General features: G+C 45.7%; 1 protein-coding gene across 1 annotated transcript in view; it reads left to right on the top strand.

The window, feature by feature from the left end:
• C17H4orf51 (chromosome 17 C4orf51 homolog) overlaps window positions 1-24,249 on the top strand; it is a 29,556-nt gene extending 5,307 nt beyond the window's left edge. The window contains exons 2-6 of the mRNA XM_032888108.1: window positions 9,237-9,313; window positions 13,857-13,918; window positions 19,750-19,822; window positions 20,602-20,675; window positions 23,315-24,249. Of these exons, the coding sequence (XP_032743999.1) occupies window positions 9,237-9,313; window positions 13,857-13,918; window positions 19,750-19,822; window positions 20,602-20,675; window positions 23,315-23,422 (394 nt within the window). The 3' untranslated portion in view covers window positions 23,423-24,249. The remainder of the gene's footprint in view (window positions 1-9,236; window positions 9,314-13,856; window positions 13,919-19,749; window positions 19,823-20,601; window positions 20,676-23,314) is intronic.
• The last annotated feature ends 962 nt before the right edge of the window (window positions 24,250-25,211 follow it).

Below are 25,211 nucleotides of genomic sequence, written 5' to 3' on the forward strand. Positions count from 1 at the left end.
CCAAAACACATCGCCTTCCTGAAACTGTGAAGAGAAGATGTCATTCAAGGACATCCCATTGATCAGCTAGGCAACAATTCTCCCTGTGGTCAAGGTCATGAGAAAGGAGGAGCCTAAGAAACTGCCATTGTTACGACACGCGCAGAGATACAGCTGTGGAATGCAGTGAGGCAAGGGGGCCCTGAAACAGAGGAGTGGCAAAAAGGAAAATTCAGGAAATCCAAATGAGATAGAGATGCTAGGCAATTGTGTGGCAGCATCGGCTCATCGATAAACTACATGGACATAAATCATGAGCATATGGTGTAGGGATATGGCTCTCCTGTGTTAATTACAGTATCCTCGCTAATCTAAAGGTTATCTAATGCTGGCCATAGTGCAGTGGAGGAGTAATCCTAGCACTGGGGAGGCACAGGCTAGCCTGGGCTACATAGCAGTGCAAAGTCAACCTAGATTCGAAGCAGCAAGTAAATAAATGCATGCATGCATAAAAACATGTTCTAAAGTTAACTTTTAAAAAATAAGCAGAGACAAGTGAATTGTCAGGTGACAGACAGAGCTTCGTTTGCACAGTATACAATAACCAGTGGGGAAAATCAGACGCCAACAGCCAAGCTCCTGGAAGTGAAAGAGAAAACGGAGATGGCGGTCATAGGCCGAGCGAGTGGCCTCTTACACAGCAGTTGCTACTGTAGTCGCTTCTCTCTATCCGAGCAGGGAGACTGATACTGAATTGAAAAGTTTAATACCACTTAGGTTAGCAGCCCCCTAAAATTAAAATTCTGAATAAATTTTTTTCACAATACTTATAAGACCCACATAAGGGAAACTAAAATTTTGATGCAAGAAACCATAGTATAACTAATCAAATACGTTCTGTGCTCATAGTTACAAAGAACTAATAACATCAACTCAATAAGGGTCTTGGTTTTTTCCTGATCCTGTGATAAAATGCCCGGACAAAAGGAACACAGGAGAAATGGCTCATGAGTCCACGTTAAGGCTCTCCACTATGGGAAAGTCAAGGCAGGAGGACTTCAAACAGCTCAGCACATCCACAGTTCAGAGCAGAGAGAGAATAAAGGCACCATTGCTTCCTAGTTCAGTCTTCTCTCTGTATTTACACAGTCCAGGATCCCAAGCCTAGGGAGTGGTACTGCCTACAGTGGGTACAGCTAGCACAGTGAAGATAATTCCCACTGCCTGGCCTATGGGCCGAGCTGATTTAGACAGCAGCCCATTAAAGTTCTCTTCCAGATAATTCTAGATTATATCACATTAACAAAACTAACCAGCACAATGTGTGAGGTCAATGCAACCCCAGTTAAAATTCCAGCAATTTACTTTGTGAGCACCCAAAAACAGAGTCCAGAGTTTATAGGGAGAGGCAAAACAGCAAGAACAACTAACACATATTGTAGAGGAATATATCAGAGGACTAATCTGTATTCCTTGTCTGCAAGATCTACTATAACAGCACATGCATAGTACATGGTGCAGGGGAAAGCCCAGAAATAAATGCACATACAGTATTATTTGTTAATCTTTGGTTAAGAAGCAAAGATATTATTTTAAAGAATGTTAGAACAGATGCACAACTGTGTGTGGGGCAGGGGATCTAGACATAGACAAAAATGAACTCAAAACGGACAATGTTCTGAGTGTAAAATGCAAAACTATAAAAGTTTCCAGGAGATTAAAGCCGAGGTGGCCTTGTGATTTGGAGGGAACAAAATATGAAATAGTTAGTGAAATTGGACTTCATTAAAAATTTTAAATTACTTTTTAATTTTTGGAGATTATAATACAGTTTCTGCCCTCTGAAGCCTCCCATATATCCCCTCCTTGCTCTTTTTCAAGTTCATAACCTCTTTTTTATCAGTTGTTTTACACACACACACACACACACACACACTCCTTAAACTCTTACACACTATCTGCTTTACATATATTCAGTGCTGACCATTTGCGATAGGATGACTGGTCGCTGCGCTCTTCCCTGGGGAAGACTCTCCCTCCCACTCTCAGAGTTCCTGAGGTGTGGGTAGTTCTTTGTGTAGAACTGAGGCATCCCGGGCTTCTCCCCTGATCTCCCTCCTCTGGTTGAAATTAACATATCCTGTCCTTGTTCAGCCCCTGCTCTTAAACCACTTTGGTGAGACATTATGAATGTGGCTCCTGACCTTCCTAGGGGACACAATCCAGCCGCAAACCCATTTCTCTGGCCCGTACCGTCTTCTGTCCTCTCATCTTGAGCCTTAGCTGTGGGGATTGTATTGTAGATCTATCCATGGAGATATTGTAAATGTATCCATCCAGACTGGGCTCTACCGCTCTGCATTTGATTGGTTGTACTTTTCTGTAGTGCAGAGAGACCTTTCCTTGATATGGGTGAGGACTATACTTATCTGTTGATATAAGGACCATCAGTGTAGTTGGAGATTATGTCTCTAGTAAAGCGCTGGCTGTAGGTTCTCCTCCAAGATCCATGACTTCCCTGGTCCTGAGAAGTTGGCTAGGATTCCAGTAACAGGCATGACTTACCTCTTTCCCAGTGAGTCTCGGGTCCAATTAGAGAGCTGCTGGTTACTGACAAGGCATTTGTGACAGTAACCCTTGGGTTATTGTGCCAGGCTAGTTCTTGGTCATTAAAAACTAAAAATTCTCTAAAGAACACAGTATCAAGAGAATGGGAAAAGAAGCCACAAACAGGGAGAAATGGTTGAAAAAGATCTTTTGTGGTAGGTCTTCTGGTTGATATATCCAAGAGTTAGGAAAAAAACATCTTAAAGTATAATGACAATAGTTGATTTTAAAGTGCACCAAAGGCTAACAGATACCTCATCAAAGAAGATACACACACAGTAAATAAGAACGAATATGTGCTTTGTTTCTATGTTATCAAGGAAATACAATTAAAATGACAATGAAATTCCACTATACACTCTTAGAATGATCAACACCTGGGCTGGAGAAATGGCTCATGTTAATAGCAGTTGGGGTACAATCATGAGAATCAGAGTTCCAATCCTAGAACCTATGCAGCAACTGTATGTATGTATGTATGTATGTATGTATGTATGTATGTATGTATGCATGCATGTGTGTGTGTATGCATGTGTGTATGTGTGTATGTATGTGTGTGTATGCATGCATGCATGCATGTAAGTATGTTTCCAAGGCAGGTGGAGATGGGAGGATCTCTGAGGTTTGCTGGATCTAGCCTAGCTGAGAAAGTGCAGGCCCTAGGTTCAGAGAGAGCCTGTCTCAAGGAAATAGGAGAGAGATAGAAAAGGAAGCCCTCTTCTGGCTCCAGTGTGCACACAGAGGCATGAGCACTCACACACACAAGCTCATATCTAACATTGACGGGGAGAGCACAGAGTTGCTGGAACTCTCGTGAGAATACAAAGCAGCATGACCGCCTGGAAGACGGTTTGGCAATCCCTCGGAAAACCAAACTATATTGCTTCTGTGGCATTTAGCAGTTGTACCCTTGGGTATTAATCCAAAGGAGTTGGAAACATGTCCATACAAACACCCACACAAATTCTTTATTTACAACCACCCAACCAGAGGGGAACTACGTTGTCTTTGTACAGGTCGGTAGTAAACTGGAGTACACGCGCATAACATAACATTACTCAGCGGGGAAGAGCAGTGATCGAATCATGAGAAGACACAAAGAAATTAATACATATTATTAACTGAAGGCAATCTGAGAAGGCCAGGCACTCTGTATGCATGACTAATTGATATTTGGAAAAACAAAAACAAGACTACAGGGTCAGCAGCTATATCAGTGGATCCCACAGGTGGTTAAAAGGGAGGTAGAAGGGGTTGGAGCACAAAGGCAAAGGCTATTTTAGGCTGGTGAAATATTATATGTGATAGTATTAGGAAGGCTACAAACATTGTACAGTAGACCAAACTGGTGAAATCTTCCCACCCCATGGACTGTGGGTATCTCCCAGGCACCAGTTTTAACAAATGTGTGACTTTAGTGAGGAATGTGGATTATTGTAGAAATTGTGTATGCGCCATAGAGCTGTTGCCTTGGTGTCATTTCCTGGTGCTATGTTTAAATGCTCTGACTAAGGCAACTTAAGAGAGAGAGGGTTTACTCGAGATCACAGTTATGATGAGGAAGTCAGGCCAGCTGGTCACACAACATTCACAACCGGTAAGCAGAAAGGAGTAAATGCATACTGGTGCTCAGTTCCTGCTCTCCAGTATTTATCTAGTTCAAGATCCAAGGCAGGGAATGGTGCCGCCCATGGTGAGTGCTCAGTTCCTGCTCTTCAGTGTTGATCTAGTTCAAGATCCCAACCAGGGAATGGTGCCGCCCATGGTGGATGCTCAGTTCCTGCTCTCCAGTGTTTATCTAGTTCAAGATCCCAACCAGGGAATGGTGCCGCCCATGGTGGGTGCTCAGTTCCTGCTCTCCAGTGTTTATCTAGTTCAAGATCCCAACCAGGGAATGGTGCCGCCCATGGTGGGTAGGTCATTCCACCTCAGTTCATGTAATAAGACACCCCCAACATTTCCAGAGGCCTGTCTCCAAAGTACTTTTAGATTCTGTCAAGTTGACAGTCAGCACTGGTCACCACAGGAGCCATAAGGGAAATCTATGCTCTATTTCCTCTCAACTGTGAACCTGAGAGTGTTTCCTTTAAAAAAAGCCAAGTCTTGAGAGAGAGGTGGGAGAAGAGGACATCCCTCTCTCATCATTCACACACACAGCCGACCTCTGTTCATTCTCGTCCACTCTCAGCCACTCCTATGTCTCCTGTTACTCCCACCCACCCAACACTCCCCCCAACACTCCCACCCACCCCAACACTCCCACCCACACCCATCACCCCACCCACTTTATTTACCCCAGTCCAGTCCTGTTCAGAAAACTATATACTACTGATGGAAAACACACAACTTCTCAGAAGACGGAGAGATAAACCATTTTTATAGATTGGGAGATTGAATATCTTAAAACTGTCATTTTCCCCTAATTTATAGATCCCGTGCAATAGCTTCTTTTTCTTAGAACTTGACATGGTGATTCTAATGTTTATATGAAAACAAAAAGTGTTGTGATACAACTAAGATATTATTAGCAAAGAATCGGATATGAGGGCCTATTCTACAGACAGAGAACTTCATGGTAGCTCAGGAAGAATACAATTGAACACAGTAAATATGCCAGGATAGTAGCGTGACACAAAGATCAACAAACAGGCCAATGGAGTGGAGGGAAATGGGAGCAGCAATGGCTCAGCAGCTCAGCGCGTCCCCGAGGTCTCTTGGGGAGACCTTCAGTTCCTAGCACCTGAACTGAACTTCCAGGGAATGCCACAGTGTCTCCTGTCTGCCCCAGCACTGCCTGTCCGCATGCAGACCCACACAGGGACATGCATGCACATAACTACAATAAGGTAGACCTCTGCAAAGGAGTGGAGAATAAAGAACAGAAGCAAAGCGATGCCTATGACATGCGCTCCATTTATAGAGGAGGTGTCAGAGAAAGGCTGTGCTCCCAGCTCTGGCGAGTGAGCGAAAGACGTGTTAGCCACGAAACATTCGGTGTTAACATGGGGGGCTACCTTTATGGCAAAGAGAGATCTTTATTTTCATTGTTATTATTAGTGTGTGTGTGTGTGTGTGTGTGTGTGTGTGTGCGTGTGCGTGTGCACGCACACGCGTGCGTGCATGATGGCCCAGGAGTGAGCCATGTGTGTGGAGGTCAGGAGACAACTTGGTGCAGTCGGATATTTCTTTCATGTTTACACGCATTCCAGAAACCTCCTCAGCTCCTGCTGGGCCACACGCCCTGGAATCCATTACTTACACAGACACAAAGAGCACTGACCCCGAGGAGAAAGTTAGACAAACTGGATACTTTAAAATTATGCTCTGTCCAGCCAACAGACCAGTGAGCACATACAAGACAGGCTAGCAAAAGCATGACATTTTACCCTCAGAGCCCCGCGAAGGGCTCATAACAATTTTATACACAATATGGAGAGTAAGGCTATAATTCACTTCCTCACCAAGCCTTGAAATGTTACGACTTAAAAGAGCAGCCTTGTGAAATACAGGTAAGGGTGTGCACAGTGGGACTGCCCATAAACAGTTGGTAGGAAAGCACAGTGGTGCAGGTCCTTGAAAACGCATGCGGTCTCACCTGGCATTGATGCACTGATGCTGTTCTATGACCTAGCAATTCCCCTCCCATGTATCTGCTATCTGAAATGTATTTCCACTGTACAGCTATTCCTAGCAGCATTGTATAAACATAGTCCTAGCAACATTGTTCATAACAGTCAAAAAAGAAAGAAAACCACCCCCCCAATCCCTGAACAAGGAAAAATACAGAATAAATTCCAACTCCATAGCTGCCTCTCTCTCCTCAGACTGTTTCTAGGGACCCTGAAGGTGTCCAAACCTGAGGATGCCCAAATTCCTCCTTCTATCTAGCTAGTGTTCTATTGATGTGAAGAGACACCATGACCTCGGAAACTCTTCTAAAGAAAAGCATTAATTGCTTACAGAGGTTTAGTTCATTATCAGCATGGTGGCAGGCAGCCAGACATGGTGCTGGAGGACCTGAGTGTTCTACCTTTAGATCCACAGGCAGCAGGAAGAAGAGAGAGCTACTAGGCCTGGCTTGGGCATTTTAAAACCTCAGAGCCCACCCCCATTGACATATTTCCTCTAACAAGGGCACGTCCCTAGCAACCAAATCTTCAAATCTAGGAGCCTACGAAGAGCATTCCTATTCAAACCACCACATTCCACTCCCTGTCCCCATGGGCTCGTAGCCATATCATAATGCAAATATGCATTCAGTCCAATTTCAAAAGTTCCTGTAGTCTGGAGCAGTCTCAACACTGTTTAGAAGACCAAAGTCTCTTCTGAGACTCATGGTAATCTCTCACTGTAGCCCCTGGAAAGTCAAAATGAAGACCAGATCACATACTTCTAACATGCAATGGCACAGGATATACATGACCATGCCAAAGAGGAAGAAGGGGTGCACAGGGAGGAAATGCTGGACCGAAAATCAGCTGGGCAAATTCCGGCTCAGCATCTCCATGTCACAGCTCTCTCCAGGTCTTCAACTCCTCTCCGCTTCCTTGCCTGCCATGTTTCTCTCTCTCGGACTGTTTGCAGCTCTCCTCAGCAGGTATCCCACAGCTCGGGCGTCTCCAACATCTTGAGGTCTCCAAGGCAATCCAGGCTTCACCTTCATTGCTTCAGGCAAAGGCCTCTCCAGGCTTCCATTCAGGGACCCCCCTGATATTTGCCTGGCCTCGGTGGCTTTGCTTAGCCGCAGAGGGGGATTCCACAGCTCCTTTCTTCTATCCTTGTCTGGAAAGCCAGAGCTATGTTCCTGAAGGTGCCAAGTTCCGCTGCTTGCCGGGGCTGGAACACGGCTTCCTTCAGTTACGCCTTCAAGGTGAGCTTCCTGTCTTCCCTGGTTTCCTTCACTGCTGAGCTGTTCTTCTGTTCCTGTTCACAAGTCGGAAGCGTGGCTGGGTGGCTCCTGCACTGAGGGCACCACTCCCTTTATTCCATTTAGCATCAGGCTTTCCCCAGTCTGCTCATGTCCTCGAGCACAGGACTTGGTCCCATTACGCTCCCTTTCTCCTCAAACTGTGCATTTTGTTTTCCTTGCTCTGCTTGCTCCGCCTCGTTCTAGATATGTGGGAAAAAAGGCATAGTCTATAATTCCAATGACATAATTTAAAATTTCTCATGTGTATGAATGTTTCGTCCTCACACATATGTGTGTGTTTTACCTGTGTGCCCAGTATATGCAGAGGTCATCAGAGGACACTGACTCACCTGGGACTGGAGTGATGGTGAGCTGTCATGTGGGTGACAGGGATCGAACCGGGGTCCCCTGGAAGAACAGGCAGTGCTTCTAACCACTGAGCCATCTCTCTGTCCCAATATAATATTTTAAAACTAACCAAACCACAATATTTGGTGATTTTTTTCTTTCTTTTTTTAAATTTTTTTCAGAGCTGGGGCCTTTTTTTCAAGCCCAGGGCCTTGCACTTGCTAGGCAAGCACTCTACCACTGAGCTAAATCCCCAACCCCAGGTAATGTTTTAAAAATACATAAAGAGGGCTGGAGAGATGGCTCAGTGGTTAAGAGCTCTGACTGCTCTTCCAAAGGTCCTGAGTTCAATTCCCAGCAACCACATGGTGGCTCACAACCAACTATGATGGGATGAGGCCCTCTACTGGTGTGTCTGAGAACAGCTACAGTGTACTTATATATAATAAATGAATAAATCTTTTTAAAAAATACATAAAGAAGAGGTGGTATAATATAAAAAGGGGTGATTCCTACAGAGGCCAGGATACTGGCTCTCTCTCTGTCTGTGTCAGAATCATAAACCCCAAACCTACTGAGAGAAAAATCAGTAGGTGCTGAGCTCAGAAAGCGCATTTGAAGAATCAGTGGCTTGTGATGATTCTGTTGCTCTCAAGGGGGTAGGAGAAAGATGTAGGGTGGGCTCCTAGCGTCATCTGCACCCTGTGACACAAATACACGCAGTAGGAGCATTTCAGGACTATGCTGATTTCAGTTCCACCTGTCTTCCTCACCTTAGCTCCAGGGGCCCAGGGTTCTAATCCCCTCCTTCCTTAATCAAAGGACCTTCAGTTAGTTCCTGTGAAATGTGCAGGCTGGAAGTCGGTCCTTCCATTCCAGGCAGAATGCCCCGCCTCTCCTAAAAAGCCACAGCTTGCTGATAAGGAATGTCATATCTGAGTTCAGGGAAACTGAGTTACAGATGCGTTTCAAAGGATAGGCACAACATCTGTGAGTCCCCACATCACCCCACTGCCATTAAATTTTATTTGGAAACCAATGTAATTACTGTAATCTTTCTTACTCCACGCATAGCACTTATCTTATTTTGAAAGCAACTCCCTGGAGAAACAGTCATAAATCCTGCTGAAGTAATTATGAACTTAATGTTTGAGCTTTGCAGGCAGAGATGAAAATGTTACCCTTTTATGACAAATCAGAGCACAAACAAATCCCTAAAGACTGCGAAATTTCAGCTTGGGTTGATTTAATGGAACTATGGGGGTGAGGGCGAGAGCACGGAAGAGAGAAGTAGCAGAACCTTGAAAACCCAAAGGAAGATGAAATCTTTAGGCTCTGCGCGGTTGGCCAGCCTACAGGTGTGTGACTTGTCTCTCCCTCCACCTTTCTTTAGAGCACCATTGCCAGGCGGCTCTGCCTACAACGCTCTACCCGGCCAGGCTGGTTCCCAGGAGGCTGCAGATGGCAAAGGTCAGTCAGTGATCAGTTCCTCCACGGGCAGCCCTTTCAGGCCCTTCTCTTCTACTTAACTGGGACAGACCGGCCAGTGCAAGCTGTGTGCACAAGGTTAAGCAACAGGATGCTCCAAGAAGTCGTCACATTACAAAGTGATTATTGGGGCTGGGGATTTAGCTCAGTGGTAGAGCGCTTACCTAGGAAGTGCAAGGCCCTGGGTTCGGCCCCCAGCCCCCAAAAAAAAAGAACCAAAAAAAAAAAAAAAAAAAAACCCAAAGTGATTATTATATGTTAATCAGCTGTTTCATATAACTATGTGCGTGTGTGCATGTGTGTGTGTGTGTGTGTGTGTGTGCATGTGTGCGCATGCATGTTGGGTATGTGTGTTAGGTGTGTGTATGCTGGGTATGTGTCCATGTGTATGTGTGTGTGTGGTATTTATGTGTGTATGGTGTGTGTGTGTGTGTGTATGTGTGCGTGTGTGAATTTGTGTGTGGTATATGCATTTGTATTTGATTGCATATGTGCACGCACATGTGTATGGTGTTTGTATGTTTGGTATGGGCACAGCCGGCATGTATGCAGAACCCTGGCATCTCCTCTGCCGATGCATTTTATATCTGTGGGGCACCCACAAGGGCTAGCTATGAGGAATGGTGAGTATGGGGAATTCTGAGGTACCTGTGGGTGAGTTGAGGTGCTCTGCAAGTGGCAAATCCCCAAATTCTCCCTACAAGAGAAACTCCTGAAGCAGGAGTCAGGAGCCAGGATTCTTTGCTGAGCTCTAGGCCCGGGCTGGTTTGTGTTCTTGTCCCTGACCTCCCTCAGCACCAAGATTCTGACCACCCCAGAATTCCGAGGAGATTCTGGAATAATTAAGACTTTTGGGTGACCGTCTAGCAGGGTAGGAGAAGCCAGAGGCTCACTCATTGCTCTCTCCTACCCCATGAGAAAACGCTTGGCTGAGATCTTTCCTGGCACTGGGTCTTCAGTGTGTCAGCTGTTGATTTCAGTGGTGTTCTGGAAGTTTCCCCCGGGTGTCTAGGCTCCCACAAAGATGTTATCATCTGTGGTTGGAATCTTGCTTTTACATCAAGCTCTGCTCAAATGTAATGAGAGAAGAATCCCGTTCTACCATCTTCCCACATCTTTCCCCTCTATTTCCAGGCTCTGGGGTGTGCCCATGTGGTCTCCACTTGCCTGAAAAGGCACAGTCCGCCTCATAAGGGAGCAACCATATTGGTCATAACAGAAGCAGTTACTCTGAGGTGTTTTCCCTTCCTCCATATTAGTTCTAGACTGTGCCTGGTGCAGTCGATAAAATTCTGAGCTCTGAGGTATGCGGCGCTCAGACAAGACACCAGGGAATCATCTGCTACTCAGCCCTGGTTGCTATGCTCTCCCACTCTATTTTAGCCACTTGAAGGTAACGTTAGATGTTTTATAATACATTAGTTACATCAAATATAATATATTACATATATTGATACACTGAGTAGTTTGATAATACATTAAACACCCACCTTCAGCTTTTCTACACAACTGAAGAATGACTTTCTTTCTATCAAGGCCAAAATGATGTTGTGTGGACTGGCTGTCCACATGGTGCTTCCCTTGGCCTCCTAGAGCCTTTCATGTCTACCTGCAGGTAGGGAGTGAGGGATAAGGAAGGCTCGCCCATTCTCATCCCTTGATCCTGGCAGAGACATTCCTTCCTCACACTCGGTGTGAGATCAGAGCTCAGACATGGATTTTCTGGCTGCTCAGTTAGATCCTGGAGAAGGGGACAGCTGCCCATCCTGCCACCAAGTCTGACTTAGAGGAAGAAACAAAGGGATTGTCCTGCATAATGGCCTCTCTCGGAGCTGAGTCTCTGAAGGGTTAATAGAATGACTCTCATCATCACAGATGATACCTGAGCACACCTAACACGTCTGCTATTCTGCCCATCTGATGAGCTATTTAAAATGGTGATATGCTAATGGGGTGGTAGGGAGAGAGTCACTGGGCAGCCTCATACCGAGTGTTTGCTAACCGATAGAGATAAAGACTTCCAGTGTTTTCATTGGGGGGTGCCGCTGCTCTCTTTTCCTAATAAAACTTGAATTTATGAGAAGCAGATCACAGTGAGTTTCTAGCACTAGGAATTCATTGTTTTCTGACTAATTTGCATGCTTTGTTGTGAGAAAAGCCTACATTTCTTTTAAACTACAGAGAAAGAGAAAAAAAAATAGCACTGGTCAACAATAAATCTGGGCAGAGTGATAGGCTCTTGGCCCAGAACTGAGGTCCCCACCGTGAGGATGATGACAGCTAGGGCAGACCCTTGCCAGCAGGCCCTGAAGAATACCAGGGTGGGCCTCCTGGCTGACAAACAGCTGTGTCCCTTCCAGGTGTTTGGAATTCTGTGTTTCTGTTTCTATTTCCCTGGTCCAAATTAGGAAACAGACTATTGAATAGTTAAATGTGTTTGCCGGAAAACATTCAAGTGTATGACAACGGTTTCCAAATCCCCACAGAGCCTGGACACAAGAGAGTCTGGCAGCCAAGCCTGTTATTAAGAAGGTCACAAGATGCTATCTGTGACTGTGTACACTTTCCCGTTGAAGCACACACAGCCTACGGGTGGCTGCCGTCGACTCTGCCGTGAGTGGAAAGCACTCTCTTGTGGACGCAGCAGTGACTTGGTGGGCTGTGTGAGCCGACCAGAGGTCTGCCTCAAATCGGGGCTGGAGGCAAGGAAGATAACGCACTGCTCTTGGGTCTGTCTTTAATTATAGCTCAAAAACATTTTGGGAATGTTCATGCCTGGCTCTCCTAAATTTTTTTGTGGCTGACGTTAGCACCTTTAAAACATGGCAATAGCTCTCTTGTCATTATTAAGGCAGATAAATGAATCTTTTATTCACAACATAATAAAGAGTTGAGAGAAGATGACAATCAATTCTAGAGCTCTCCGATGAACTTTATAACTGTTTACATTCTGCTTTTCCAGAATTTCTAAAATCTGTATTTTAATTACACTTTACATATTGGGAGGAACATGTGCTGCGGTGGGCATGTCAAGGTCAGAGGTCAGCTTTCCGGAATTCATTCGCTCCTGCTGTGTGGCTCTCCCATCAGAAAGTGCCCTGGCCAGCTGTTCTTACTGGCCTGGATGTCTACATGCTAATACATGCCTGTGACCCTTGGTTGGGCTAGTAGGGGTAAATTAAAGTCTATTTTTTATTTGCCTGCATGTATGTGTCTTCTGGAGGTCAGAATGCTTTCGTGTGTAATCATGGTATTATCATACCCCAAAACTTTACTAATCATAGAATAGTGTGTACCTCAAATGCACACTACTGCATGCCCAACTCTCAGAAATCTGCCATCTACCCTGATGGCTAATAAATGTCTAAGTCTAAGACAGTGATGCCTGGTGGTTTTGAGACACTTTGAAAAACCCGATGAAAACTCTGGTCTACAGAAAAACCTTCAGAAGGACTTTTAACTCCCTAATGGCAACCATTTTGTGTCCTTACAGGGTGTTCATGGAGAACAGGTTGAATATTAACGCATTGTTGATGCTCCATTTATATTTCCTTCCTCTGGGAACATACACTATACACAGTACTCCCAAATGGACAGACCGCACTTTTGGGTAGGGGGTGAATGAACAACCTACCTAGTGGAAACTGACAGACATCAAATGGCACTCGTACCATGTCAGACCCCAGTAGGTAGACTAAATGACTAGAATAGATGACTCAGAAAACCCTTCCAAACTGGAGATTCTCCAACACAGCCATGCGAGAGGCTTAGGAGTCTACACCTGCCTTCTTGACAATCTGCAGTGTGTGTGATGTTGAGGGTGGCCCAGGAGCTAAGGACCCGGCTTTGGAAGGTAGAGTGTGTGGGAGGCTATGGAGGCTGTCTCATCAACAGCACATCTCCCACTTGGTTCTAGTTCTACACCTAGGAAGCACGGAGGTGGGCAGAGGCTGGTAATTAGGGTAACAGTAAACATCTTTAATTAAAAGCTAAGGTCAAGATGCACTCTTTTGTCAACTGTGAACTTGCAAGGAAAAATGAGAAGCCAAGCATATTTCAGAAGATGAGCGCCCACGGTTCTCCTTCACAGCGTCTGAAGAAAACAAGACGTCCTGTGAATTATAACCATGGTTGATGGCTGTATAATTCAGGATGCTTGCTGAAAACCACTCAACTGTATGGTAAAGCAGGTCAGTGCAGAGTGTGGAAACTGTAAGATACAGCCGAACATCTCGGAAGGTTCAGGGACAGTGCCATCTTGACATATAGGCATAGTCCCATAGTCCTTCTGATTCTGTGAGGAGGAAATGTCGATGCAGTGCCCCAGAAGACTGCCCCAGACATGAAAGTACCTGTCCCTCCTCAAAGCTCCTGAATTGCTGTCAGTTTAATGCCAGCCACAATTTTGCCTCTTATTAATCTGTTGGTCAAGGGTTGATGGGAAACAAAGGCTGCTTGTGTAGGGTGGGAGTAGTTACATAACTTAAAAGATTTCCACCCTGATCCCCTTTTCCTCTGCACACAGGCGGACTCCCTGATATAACAAGCCCTTCCCAGGACAGCACGCTGAACATCAAGCACAAAGTGGTATGTTTTAATTCTTCCTAAGGATCTTTGAATAGTGCACGTTATTCATAACAAGGCAAACAAAGGGGGAAGAGCTCTGAAAATGAATATTCGCCAGCCATTTCTGTGTATTATGTGTGTATCTTCCTGTCAGCAGATACACAGGTAGCCAAGGTCACCAACTGTGAGCAACTGGCCAGGCTGAGACTTTAATCACTAACCTCACTTCGTCTCTTTTCCATGGGTGGCAATAATCGCACATAAACTTGTCTCTGATTATAAATTCCCAAACAGTGAAGAGACTATGTGAACTTTGGACTTTTGTGCAGGTTTGAGATTGTTTGAGAGTATGGGAGCTTTTGAACTTGGACTGAGCGAGCCTATGGGAGACAAGGGATGGACTGTGGTGGTTTGAATAGGTTTGGCCCCCATAGACTCATGTGTTTTGAATGCTTGGCCTATAGGGAATTGCACTATTAGGAGGTGTGGCCTTGTTGGAATAAGTGTGGCCTTGGAGTAGGTGTGGTTTTGTTGGAAGAAGTGTGTCACTGTTGGAGAGGGCTTTGAGACGCTCTCCTAACTGCCTGGAAACCAGTCTAGAGCAGACCTCTCAGCTCCTCCTTCAGTACCACGTCTGTCTGGATGCTGCCATGCTCCTGCCTTGATGATAATGGACTGAACCTCTGAACCTGTGAGCCAGCCCCAACTAAATGTTTGCCTGACTTGCCTTGGTCATGGTGTCTCTTCATAGCAATGGAAACCCTAACTAAGGCAGAAGTTGGTATCAGGGACTGGGGTATTGCTATGATAGGCCTGACAATCTGTGTGACTGAATGGGCCATCCTAGTAGGAATATGGAAGACATTGGTGCTGAGGGTGATTTGAACTCTGGAGCTCATTCTTAAGATGTTTGGGTGAAGAATGTGGGTGCTTTTTGTCCTTGTCCAAAGAGTCTTCCTGAAGCTACGATAAAAATATTAACTGCATTGATATGGTCTCAAAAAAAGTCCAGCATAGACTTTGTCCTCCAGATTACTCTCGCGAAGAACATTTTTATCAGGCAGAGCAAGCTTAGAAAGGAAAAATACAAAATGTACGGCTCAGAAAATAGAGGGGCACTTGGAAGTGGAATGAAATTAAATCCCATGTTCAAGGATATTAAATGGAACTAAGAGAGTGGTGACCGTAGGGCAAGTGTCCAAGCTAAACTTAAGCATTTGGAGTTGTGTGAAGAAGAGCGGGTATCATGTTAGGCATTATTGTGACCTGGTTGTGGTTTTCATTTGGACGTAAGGAGATATGGTTACGTGTCAAATTGACAAGGGATGGATTGTAATGGCTACTCTCAGTTTTCAATTTGATTAAGAACTGTAGTGAGAAGCATAGATCCAGGCATGGTGCTACTCACCTTTAGTCCCAGGAGACAGAGACAAACAGGTCTCTGAGTTCCAGGCCAGTCTTATACAGAGCAAGTTCCAGGTAAAGTAAGGAGTAAGTTCAGGCCTGGGGGTACACATCTCTAATCCCAGCATTCAGGAGACCGAGTCATGCAGATCTATGAGCTCAAGGTCAATCTATAGAGCAAGTCTCGGGATTTAGTCAGTGACGGAGTTGGAAAAGAGAAAGCTGATGATAATGTAATAGAACAAGGGGGCCATGTCCCACGCCAGCAAGCAACGGAACTCAGCAGCTTCAGCCATGTGGCTCTGGCTTTAGAGTCAAAAATAGAAGGGACTACTGGGACAATTGACACTGAGAGCTGGAGGTAAGAAATTAGTGGTGATTAAGAAGAGAACAGCGTCACTGAGGTAAAATCTCCTGGAAAGTGTTTTCTGAAAGCACAAAGAAGCTGTGTTCCGGAGATAGCCAAGATATACCTTGTGGTGCAGTTGAACTTGGTTATGTGTAAGAGTAACCAAGGTGGTACTAGTTTTGAAGGCATGGAGGGGTCATGGAGAACAGCTGAGGACTGGCACTGTGCGAGGCCATGGAAAGCCACTGATGAAGGTACAACCTCAGTTGCAGTCAATGGCCCAGGACTGAAGGGATCATGCAAAGAAGTTGAGGCTTGGCACCGTGAAGAGAGCCTATGAGAGGCTATTGGTGAAGCCCAGTTGCAGTGGAAAACTCCAGCAAATTAAAAATAGCAATGCCATGAGATGATCACCAAGAACAGCAGCAGTGGAGTGGAGTCTACTAGACCCTGGAGAGCAACAGAGGGCAGAACTGGAGAAGTGAACCAAGCCCTTTGGAGGAACCCAGAAGATCATGTGTGTATCCCAGACATTGGAACAAAAGGCTATAACATTGAAGTTGTCTTGGAAACCCCAAGATGTGTGAGATGTCAGAGCTGTGGGATGCTTGCTGAGGAAAGCTGCTAACAGGGAGTGGAACCAGCCAGAGAGCTTTGTGCTGCAGTCAACACAGATGAAAAGAGTTGGAGATCTGAAGAGTGCCTTGACCTCAGACATGGAGTTTGCATTTGGTCAGTTGGTTTTTGGTCTTGCTTTGGTCCAGCATTTCTCACTATGACATTTTGGAATGTTAATATGAATCCGGTGATATTGGAGGTATGTGACCTGACTTGTGGCAGTTAAGTGATTGGATGAATCTCAGCAGAGACTTTAAAGTTTGGAATTCTAACACTGTTGAGACTGCTATATACTATGGAGACTTTTAAAGTTGAACTAAATGTATCTTTGCATTATGCCATAGCTAGGTATGGCCCCATAAACTCATGTGTTTGAACAAACCTATGGGAGTGGAACAAACCTGGGAGTGGAATGTGGTGGTTTGAATTTGCTTGGCTCAGGGAGTGGCACTATTAGGAGGCATGGCCTTGTTGGAGGAAGTGTGTCACTGTGGGGGTGAGCTTTGAAACCCTCCTGCTAGCTGCCTGGAAGCCAGAGTTTTCTGGTTGCCTTCAGATCAAGATGCAGAGCTCTCAGCGCCTTCTCCAGCACCATGTCGGCCTGCGTGCTGCCGTGCTTCCTGCTTGATGATTATGGACTGAACCTGTGAGCCAGCCTCAATTAAATATTTGCCTTTATAGAGTTGTCTCTTCACAGCAAAGGAAACCCTAAGACAATGGGAAATTCTTTGTCTTTCTCTGAGGTAGCCAAAAATACTTTTTAGTTACACTTCTTACGAAAATCAATATGTTTGTACATACATGTGTGCCTAGTATGTTGACCAGATTATACTGGATCTTAACCTCTTTAATCTGTCTTTACATATCAATATTTTTATGGGCACCTTTCATGGTTAACAAACATAATGTTATTTTGGGTAATGGACACATCCCTCTGACTGGTTATATCAGAATTTTAAAATATTCCATATCTGCAGGCATGTAGCATTTTTTCATTTTTTTCTTAAGGTTTTTACTTGGTAGATATTTAAGGGGTTTATATTTATAATTATTATAAACTTTTATGAAAACTAAAAGTTGAAAATGCATTTATGCAACAGTAAATTTACCTTAGTGCATTCTCAGAAGTGAAATTCTTGATTGGAAATTAAGCTTAATTTTTTCACAGCTAAATTCCTTCCCTGGAATTATCCTCAGTGCTTCTTTTCCTGTGTTCTCAGACCTGCTTCAAAGCAGGCCTAGTGGCACATGCTGTGATCCCAGCACTCAAGGGATTCCAAGTCAGGAGGGTCACAAGTTCAAGGCTAACCTGGGGTACATAGTGTTTTATAACCTTAATGTTTTCCAATCTGATAGCTGGAGGTACTTGTACTCTCTTTAATTTTCTTTGATATTTTTCCTCATGCTTGTTAGTTTTGTGGATGTTTTATTAAGAGTTGTTGATTCTCATCTGTACCCGCCAGTTTTAAAGCAGAGTTGAATGGACAGCAAATCAAACCATTGCTCCTGCGGGAGAGGTAAAGTGTGGGTTCTCTAGTCACAATGCTTTTGTCAACTTATCAACCTGTAACTTTTTATATTTGTTTTTATTTAAAAAAATAAGATGTTTTATAAAACACTTACAAAGAAAATATCAGCACAGTAGTGTTTACGTGTGCTTCTGTCCCAAGGCTCTCTCTAACACGTGTAGACTCACTAGCGTTGAACTTGAGCCATGGCACTGGCGGAGAGCTTAGCGCAGCTCTCCTCCCTGTGAGGCACACCACTGCCTGCGTGTGCTTATGGACCTACACTGCACTTCAGCATGATGGGCAGGACTATGTTAAACAGCAAAATCTCTAAGGAAAAAAACATTAAAAAACAGAAAATGGAGTTCTCAGGAGACCACCAAAGGGACAGTTAATTACCCACGAGAGAACACACAAGGCCATGCTTGCTGTGCTCGACCCCGGCACGAGTGCACATGACAGGCGATTCCCCTTCTCCCCATTCTGTGAATGCTGCTCGGTGACCTCAAAAGGGCTGTATTAACCTCGGGGCTGCACACAGATTCGTCACGTAGGTGAAGTAATAAATATCCATGAGTGTGACTGTGCCTCTGCTCATGTTTCCGTTGGGATAGATCTTTTAGGATTTTTATAAACTATTTACGTATTGGGATTGGACTTTTTTGCTTAACTTCAACATAAGCACTTCCCTAGTTTTGTCTTTTTATTTTACTATTATTGCCTGGTAGAGTGGATTTTGATCGCAGTGTTGAAATGTCATTCGAATAAGGATAAGAAAACAAGTTATAAAGGAATTTTGTTACTTGTTTGTTCTTGTGAGACAGTTTTGTTGTTGTTGAATGTGTGTATGGTGAAGTGTGTGTACAGAGGACATACATGCATAGTAGTACAAGTGCACATGTATGTCTGGTATGGGAGTTACAGGTGCACATGTGTGTATGGTATAGGAGTGTGTACAGGTGCACATGTGTGTATGATATGGGAATGTACAGGTGCACATATGTGTATGGTATAGGAGTGTATGGATGCACATATGTGTATGATATAGGAGTGTACAGGTGCACATGCGTGTATGGTATGGGAGTATGTACAGGTGCACATGTGTGTATGATATAGGAGTATACAGGTGCACATACGTGTATGGTATAGGAGTGTACAGGTGGCTGGAGAGATGGCTCAGTGGTTAAGAGCACTGACTGCTCTTCCAAAGGTCCTGAGTTCAATTCCCAGCAACCACATGGTGGCTCACAACCATCTGTAATGAGATCTGATGCCCTCTTCTGGTGTGTCTGAATTTACAGGAGTGTGTACAGGTGCACATGTGTGTATGATATAGGAGTGTACAGGTGCACATATGTGTATGGTATAGGAGTGTACAGGTGCACATATGTGTATGGTATAGGAGTGTACAGGTGCACATGAATGTATGATATGGGAGTATGTACAGGTACACATGCGTGTATGGTATGGGAGTGTGTACAGGTGCACATGTGTGTATGGTATGGGAGTGTGTACAGGTGCACATGTGTGTGTAGAGGCCAGAGACTGACATTGGCATCTTTTCTATTCTTCTTCACTTTACTGTTGCTCACCTAACTCAGAGCTCACTGATTGGCTAGACTGGTTGGCTCATGAAGTCTGTCTGTTCTCCTCCCCCACTCTCTGCCCCATCCCCAGCACCATGATTATAGACAGCCCTCTGTGTTTTTGTTGTTGTTGATGATGGTGGTGGTGGCATTTTGTGTTTTACAGTTCCCATGTGGCTGCTGTAGCCAGAGCACTTCATACAGAGACCCATCTTCTCAGCCAGTTCTGGGTTCTGTTGTTTGTTCTGAGACATAGCATTGCTATGTAGCCCAGGCTGGTCTCAAATTCAGGATCTTCCTCTCTCAGCCTTCCCAGCGCTACAATCTTAGCTATGCACCCTTGGACCTGGCTTGCTTGGTATTAATTCCTAATTCTCTCTTCTCCAGGCACATCAGAGTTGGAGTTCTGGAACCTCTCGTCCAACATGTGTAGCTTATAGACCACGCCACCTGTCCCCCAGTAGGTTGCTGCTCCTATCCACTTGCAGTTTTTATTTTGACGGTTCCCTCCTCCTCCTGCTTTCGTGCTTTCCAGGGTCAGAGGCCATTTAATGACGCCCTCTGCTGACACCGCATTGCCACTTCATTTTATGAGTCTTAACAGAGAAAGTAGGATTGGTCATGACAGGGTTAGAACGGACAGTTAACACACTTGCCTTCCAACTGCTCTGAGAATAAGCATTGTGGGGATGGCTACTGCTGCAGTTGCGGGGAGACTGAGGGAGTTTGGAACTCCTGATTTGAAAAGTGCTTCAGGATGTCAGTGAATTTTAAGTGAAGCCTTGGCCCACCTTTAATCGTAGCACTCAGGAGGCAGAAGCTAGCCAATCTCTGTGAGTTTAAGGCCAGGATGGTCTATGTAATCAGTTCCAGGCCAGCAGGGCTACACAGTAAGAAACTATCTCAAAGAGAGACACAGGGGAGGGGAGGGGAGGGGAAGAAGAGGAGAGAGGTGCATAGTGTGTGGCTAATACCTGTAACCCTGGCTCTTGGGAGACTGAGGCAAGGGGAATCAGGATAGAAGTTCAAGGAACCCTGTCTCAAAAAAATAAAAATCAGACCACCATCAAAACTAGAAAGAAAGAAGTTTAGAGTTTTGGGGATGTAGCTCATGTGCAAGACTTCGGGTTCAGCCCTCGGTAGAGAAAACCAAATGGTGGTTGGGTCCATTCCTATGCATGCAGACTTGGCTCTATCTACAGCTCTCAGGCACTGAATGTGTCATCTTCTTCACTCTAGGTCCGAAGCCCAAAAGGCCAGGCTTTGAGCTCCTCATGAGTTACAGGAACAGAGGGAGGAAACTACTGAAACAAGTAAGAAACTTGTTCCGTTTGCCCTTTGGTACTGGCTGGGCTCGGGGATATCTGCAGGGTGCACGTACTGAGGTGTAGGGTGCTTACCTCTGCATAAAAATGCCTCTTCCTTCATAATCTGCTGAAAGGCGGGCTGTTCTGATACGAGGCCTCTGGACACTTCAGGTACAGACCTGCCCTGGCGATCCCAGGGAGCTCTTGGGATCGGCCTGTTGTGATAGACGATACATTAAGTTCTCAGATTATCCTGCATTGCTGGGGACTCACCCTGAGTACTGAGTGTCCCAGTGTCTATTGTCCCCACTCTCCCTGATATGGCCTCCCCTGACCAGGACTCTTACTGGCCTGGTCAGATCTTCTCAAATCCCAGTACTTTTAAACAGGATGTTAGAACAGGTCTCCTTTATGCCTTAGAGCTCTGGCAGGAGGGGCCTTGTCTTGGAAGCACCAGCAACCTGAGGTCAACCCCCAGACAAAAGCTGTCTGTGGCGGGACCAGCTCAGGATTCCGTGAGCTGAGGAAGCAGAGGCAGGCACAGGGATCCCTGAGGCTCATTGGCCACCCAACCTCACTCACCTACTTTACAAACACCAGGCTGCTGAGGGACCTTGTCTTAAGGAATGAGGTGGATGGCAACTGACAGTCAAGAGTTGAGGTTGTTTTCTGATCTCTACAAGCACATGCATACATATTCACACTCAAGGCACATACACACATAGGCATGCAAACTCTCAGAGGCAGGCACACACACAGGCATGTGCACACACATGTGCACAGAGGCACACACAGGAGCAAATGTTAACCCACACAAACACACATGAATACACAATCATACACAAACATGTATGAGCACACACACATGACCATGCACATACACATGAACATGCACATATAAGAACACATGCCCCCCCCCCACACACAGGCCCTCACTCAAAAAATTACTCTGGCAGGGAGTCTTGGAGTATAAGTTAAAAAGAAATGAAACACTGCTTCTTCTATGTGCCCTACTAACTTCATTTATTATAAAATAAAACAATAGTTTATTTGCTATTCCACAGTTTTTATTAGAGCCTCTCTTTAAGTTGAATTTAAACAGCTCAGTTTTATGCTTAGTAATTGAATGTGTGATGTCATGAGTTTGGTATGTTAGTTACATACGTTAGGGAGAGGTCAGTAAATTTATTTTTTAATGTCATTCAAGTAGCACCTGAGATTGTCATGAAAATACCAATTATACACATGTCCCTTTGAAAAGGCAGGTCTGGGGTACCAATGGAACCTGGCAAACTTAGCTAGCAGGGCAGGGTTGGACGGCTTTCCTTGGGCCCCAGACAGCTAGGCCTATTTTAAGGATCGCCTCCCAGAATGAAACATCTGCATTAGCATCTAGGGAATGCCCCTGCCCTGAAAGGCAGTGCTTCAGGGAGATGCTCAGGACCTAGAAGCTGGGGTTAGGGGAGTCTACTGAAAGTTCTGTGCATTCAGTCAGGGACCTGCTTCCCCGGGGTGGGGTGTGTGTGCTCACTTCTGGGAAAGGAAGGATGAATTCCTGAAAGAGTGTTGGTCACAGCTTCCTCCTGGGAGTTGTCTGAGGGAATGATTAACTACAATTAAATAATTTGCTCTTGCCGTGCAGAGCTGCACTGGTGCCAGGCAATTTCATTGCCAATCAGTGTGAGAGCTGTGCTGAGGGACACGTCCTCTCCTGACCCCTCCCCTAAATCCATTTTCATATATTTCTTTGGTGATGTACTAACAGTCCTAAGCCATTCCCCCATCCCCCTCCCCTTTCCCTGTCACATTCAATAAATATGGGGGAGTTATCTGAGTAATGTTGAGGCATCATCCTGTCCAAAACCAAACCATGGCTTTTATGAGTAAAGCAAAGTTTAATATTTTCATTTTCTATATGTGTATGTATGTTCGTGCACTGCGTGTGTACCCGATGCCCTCCCAGGCAGAAGGCTCCAGTCCCCTGGAACTGTAGTTACAGATGGATATGAGTCACTGCGTGGGTGCTGGGAATTGAACCTGGGCCCTCTGGAGGAGCAGCTGTGCCCCCATCCCCACATTTAAAACATTTTAAAACAGGTACTGAAATTTTAGGGGAAGATGGGAAAGCTCCCAGATTCAGAATTGTCCATTTGGCCAGCTTGCCAAGATGCTTCCATTTAAAAACATTTGCGTGGTGACTAGCTCCATTGGGAACTCTCAAATTCTCATGTTCTTGGGACCTGACTTGAAGAAGGTCATGATGTAGGACTTGAAAAGCAGAGAATTCACACCCAGGACTGCCTGACTGGTTAGACGTGGGGAATGAGCAGCAACAGTTCTTACCAGTGAAGGATGAGGAAAGGGCGGTAGGCAAGAGACCATGTTTTCAGTGATTCTTAGAATTCCTGCCTTTTAAAATCCGTCTTGCTTATTGATCTGTCCTTCCTGACTGAGGTGCAATTCAGGCAACAGAAAGGCCTTATTTTTACTTTACGTAAGCTGGAAGAAAATGCAGAAGCGATGCCAGCCCCTGCTCGTGAATGATGTCTGGTTTGAAAGACACAATTTAATTCCCATTTTTGTGGGAACGGTGACCTTTGTGGATGAGCGAGTGTTGACAATCGGACCATTTTTTCCCCCTCCAGCTTCAGCGACAATGGGATTATGAATACAAGTTATGCTCCTCAGATGATTCAGACACGGATCGATTCTCCTCCGGTACCAGTGGAAGCTCCAGGCGGAAATTCAAGTAATTTCGAGAAAGAAGCCACAAACCGAGGGCCCTAACTTCTGTGTTAACCCATTGAGACAGGAGTTCCAAGGAGGCCTTGGTGTGGTATGCACATAGGGAACACCTTGCTTGAAACTTCCCTGGGCTTCATCCCTCGTTGTTGTCTCTCTCTGCGCTGTGCATGTGCGTGCACGTGTATGTTGATGGGGAGGGAGTTTGTCACAAACATGATTAATGTTCCTTTACAATAAGTGCCCAGGTTCCCATTCTGCTGTAAGAACCTCACAAATTACGGTGGGCTCCAGAGTTATACAGCCTGTCCTTTACCTCAGAGAAAGACTTTTCTGTTTCTCCCTGAGCTAGGGCCCAGAAGAGAAAGCCGCCCTCAGCAGGCAGGGTTTCCCTCCACCCGGGGAAAACTGGCTTCGCTGGCTGCTCCTCCTCCCATGGACCTGTGCCTCCTTCTTCCCACTGTGTCTGCCCCAGCGGGGTCCCCACGCGGCCCTGTGGTTGCCCTGCCGGAAAGCCGCCAAGGGACCTGGCAGAGAAGGAGCAAGCTACGCAATAGTGCCCTTCTCCTACTGGCAGCCATTCCTCTGCCACCCGGAGCTTCGGTGCCCCTGATCCAGCCTGTACCCCAACCCATGGCTCCCCTTGAACAGAGTACAAAAGTCGCACCCTAGTCCCCTAGCCGCCCCTTCCCCCATAGTTAAGCCGACCCAGCACTTAACTATGTTTTTCCGTTAGCTCCAGGTTGGGCTAAATACATTCGCTGGGAGCCATCTGGTCTGCTTCCCGGGAACTCTTCATGTGGTTTCCATTAAACTCGCCAGAATCATGCATTGAAAATGCAGCCCTGGGCCACTCCAGGAGCCTCCAACAGTCTGCCCTGCTCAAGCAGAGTGAAGGGACCTTTGGGCAAACTCCCAGGCTGGCACTCAAGGGCCATACCCTAGTGACTGCGCATGGCCACTCCTAAGAATGCGCTTACCCACGGCAAGGGGCTTCTAGTGCCCCAGTGTTCCGCTTTTGTCGCATGCAAGCCAACGTTTGTTAGAATTCCGTTTCCATTCTAAAACTCAATGTCAACAGCTTTACAGACAAAATTTACAGAAATAACCTGGCCACAGAAACTCCGTGTGACCAGCCACATCGGGAGGGCTGAGTCTGCCTTCTTCCCTGACTCCCCCACCCCCACGGGGGTGGGGGGGACAACAGGAAAAAAACGTTAGCTTATGGACAGATACTGACTCACACAGTGAATTAGGGTTTATAGCACAAGATAAAGGAGACAGGCCGATTTGAGGAATCACCATGTGCTGTACTTGGAAAGCCCCTTAGGGTTTATCAAAGATCAGTCTGTTTACTGAGGAGACTGGACAAACAAGGGTCTTGGGAAGGGGTGGCAGGGGACCAGCCACGGGCACTTGTAGGTAGCGAAGGGACTCTGGTCAAAAGGAATTAACGTGTGGAGTCCCGTTTTCCCCAGGGTCTTCCTTTCCTCTGTCTTCACCTCCGCCTAGGTTTCCCTTCCCCCTTTTTTCCTTTGCTTTCTTTCCGTTCTCTTCCCATCCCCACCCCGGCTGGGGGATTTTATTTGGGATTTTAAAATGAAACCAGGTGCTCCGTAAAACAAAGGCAAAGTAGTAACAAGGAAAGACGACCCAAGGCCTAAGGAATGTGCTGAGTTTTATGACTCAGGCTGTCCTGGCAAAAAAGTAGGAGTGACATGAGAGGTGGGTGGCACCGAACACAGACCATACATGGCAGCCTTGGCCTCCCCTGATAGGGTGGTCAAGGCAGCCTGTGAC

The sequence above is a fragment of the Rattus rattus genome, chromosome 17 (genome assembly GCF_011064425.1).
Source record: "Rattus rattus isolate New Zealand chromosome 17, Rrattus_CSIRO_v1, whole genome shotgun sequence".
Classification (NCBI taxonomy): Eukaryota; Metazoa; Chordata; class Mammalia; order Rodentia; family Muridae; genus Rattus; species Rattus rattus.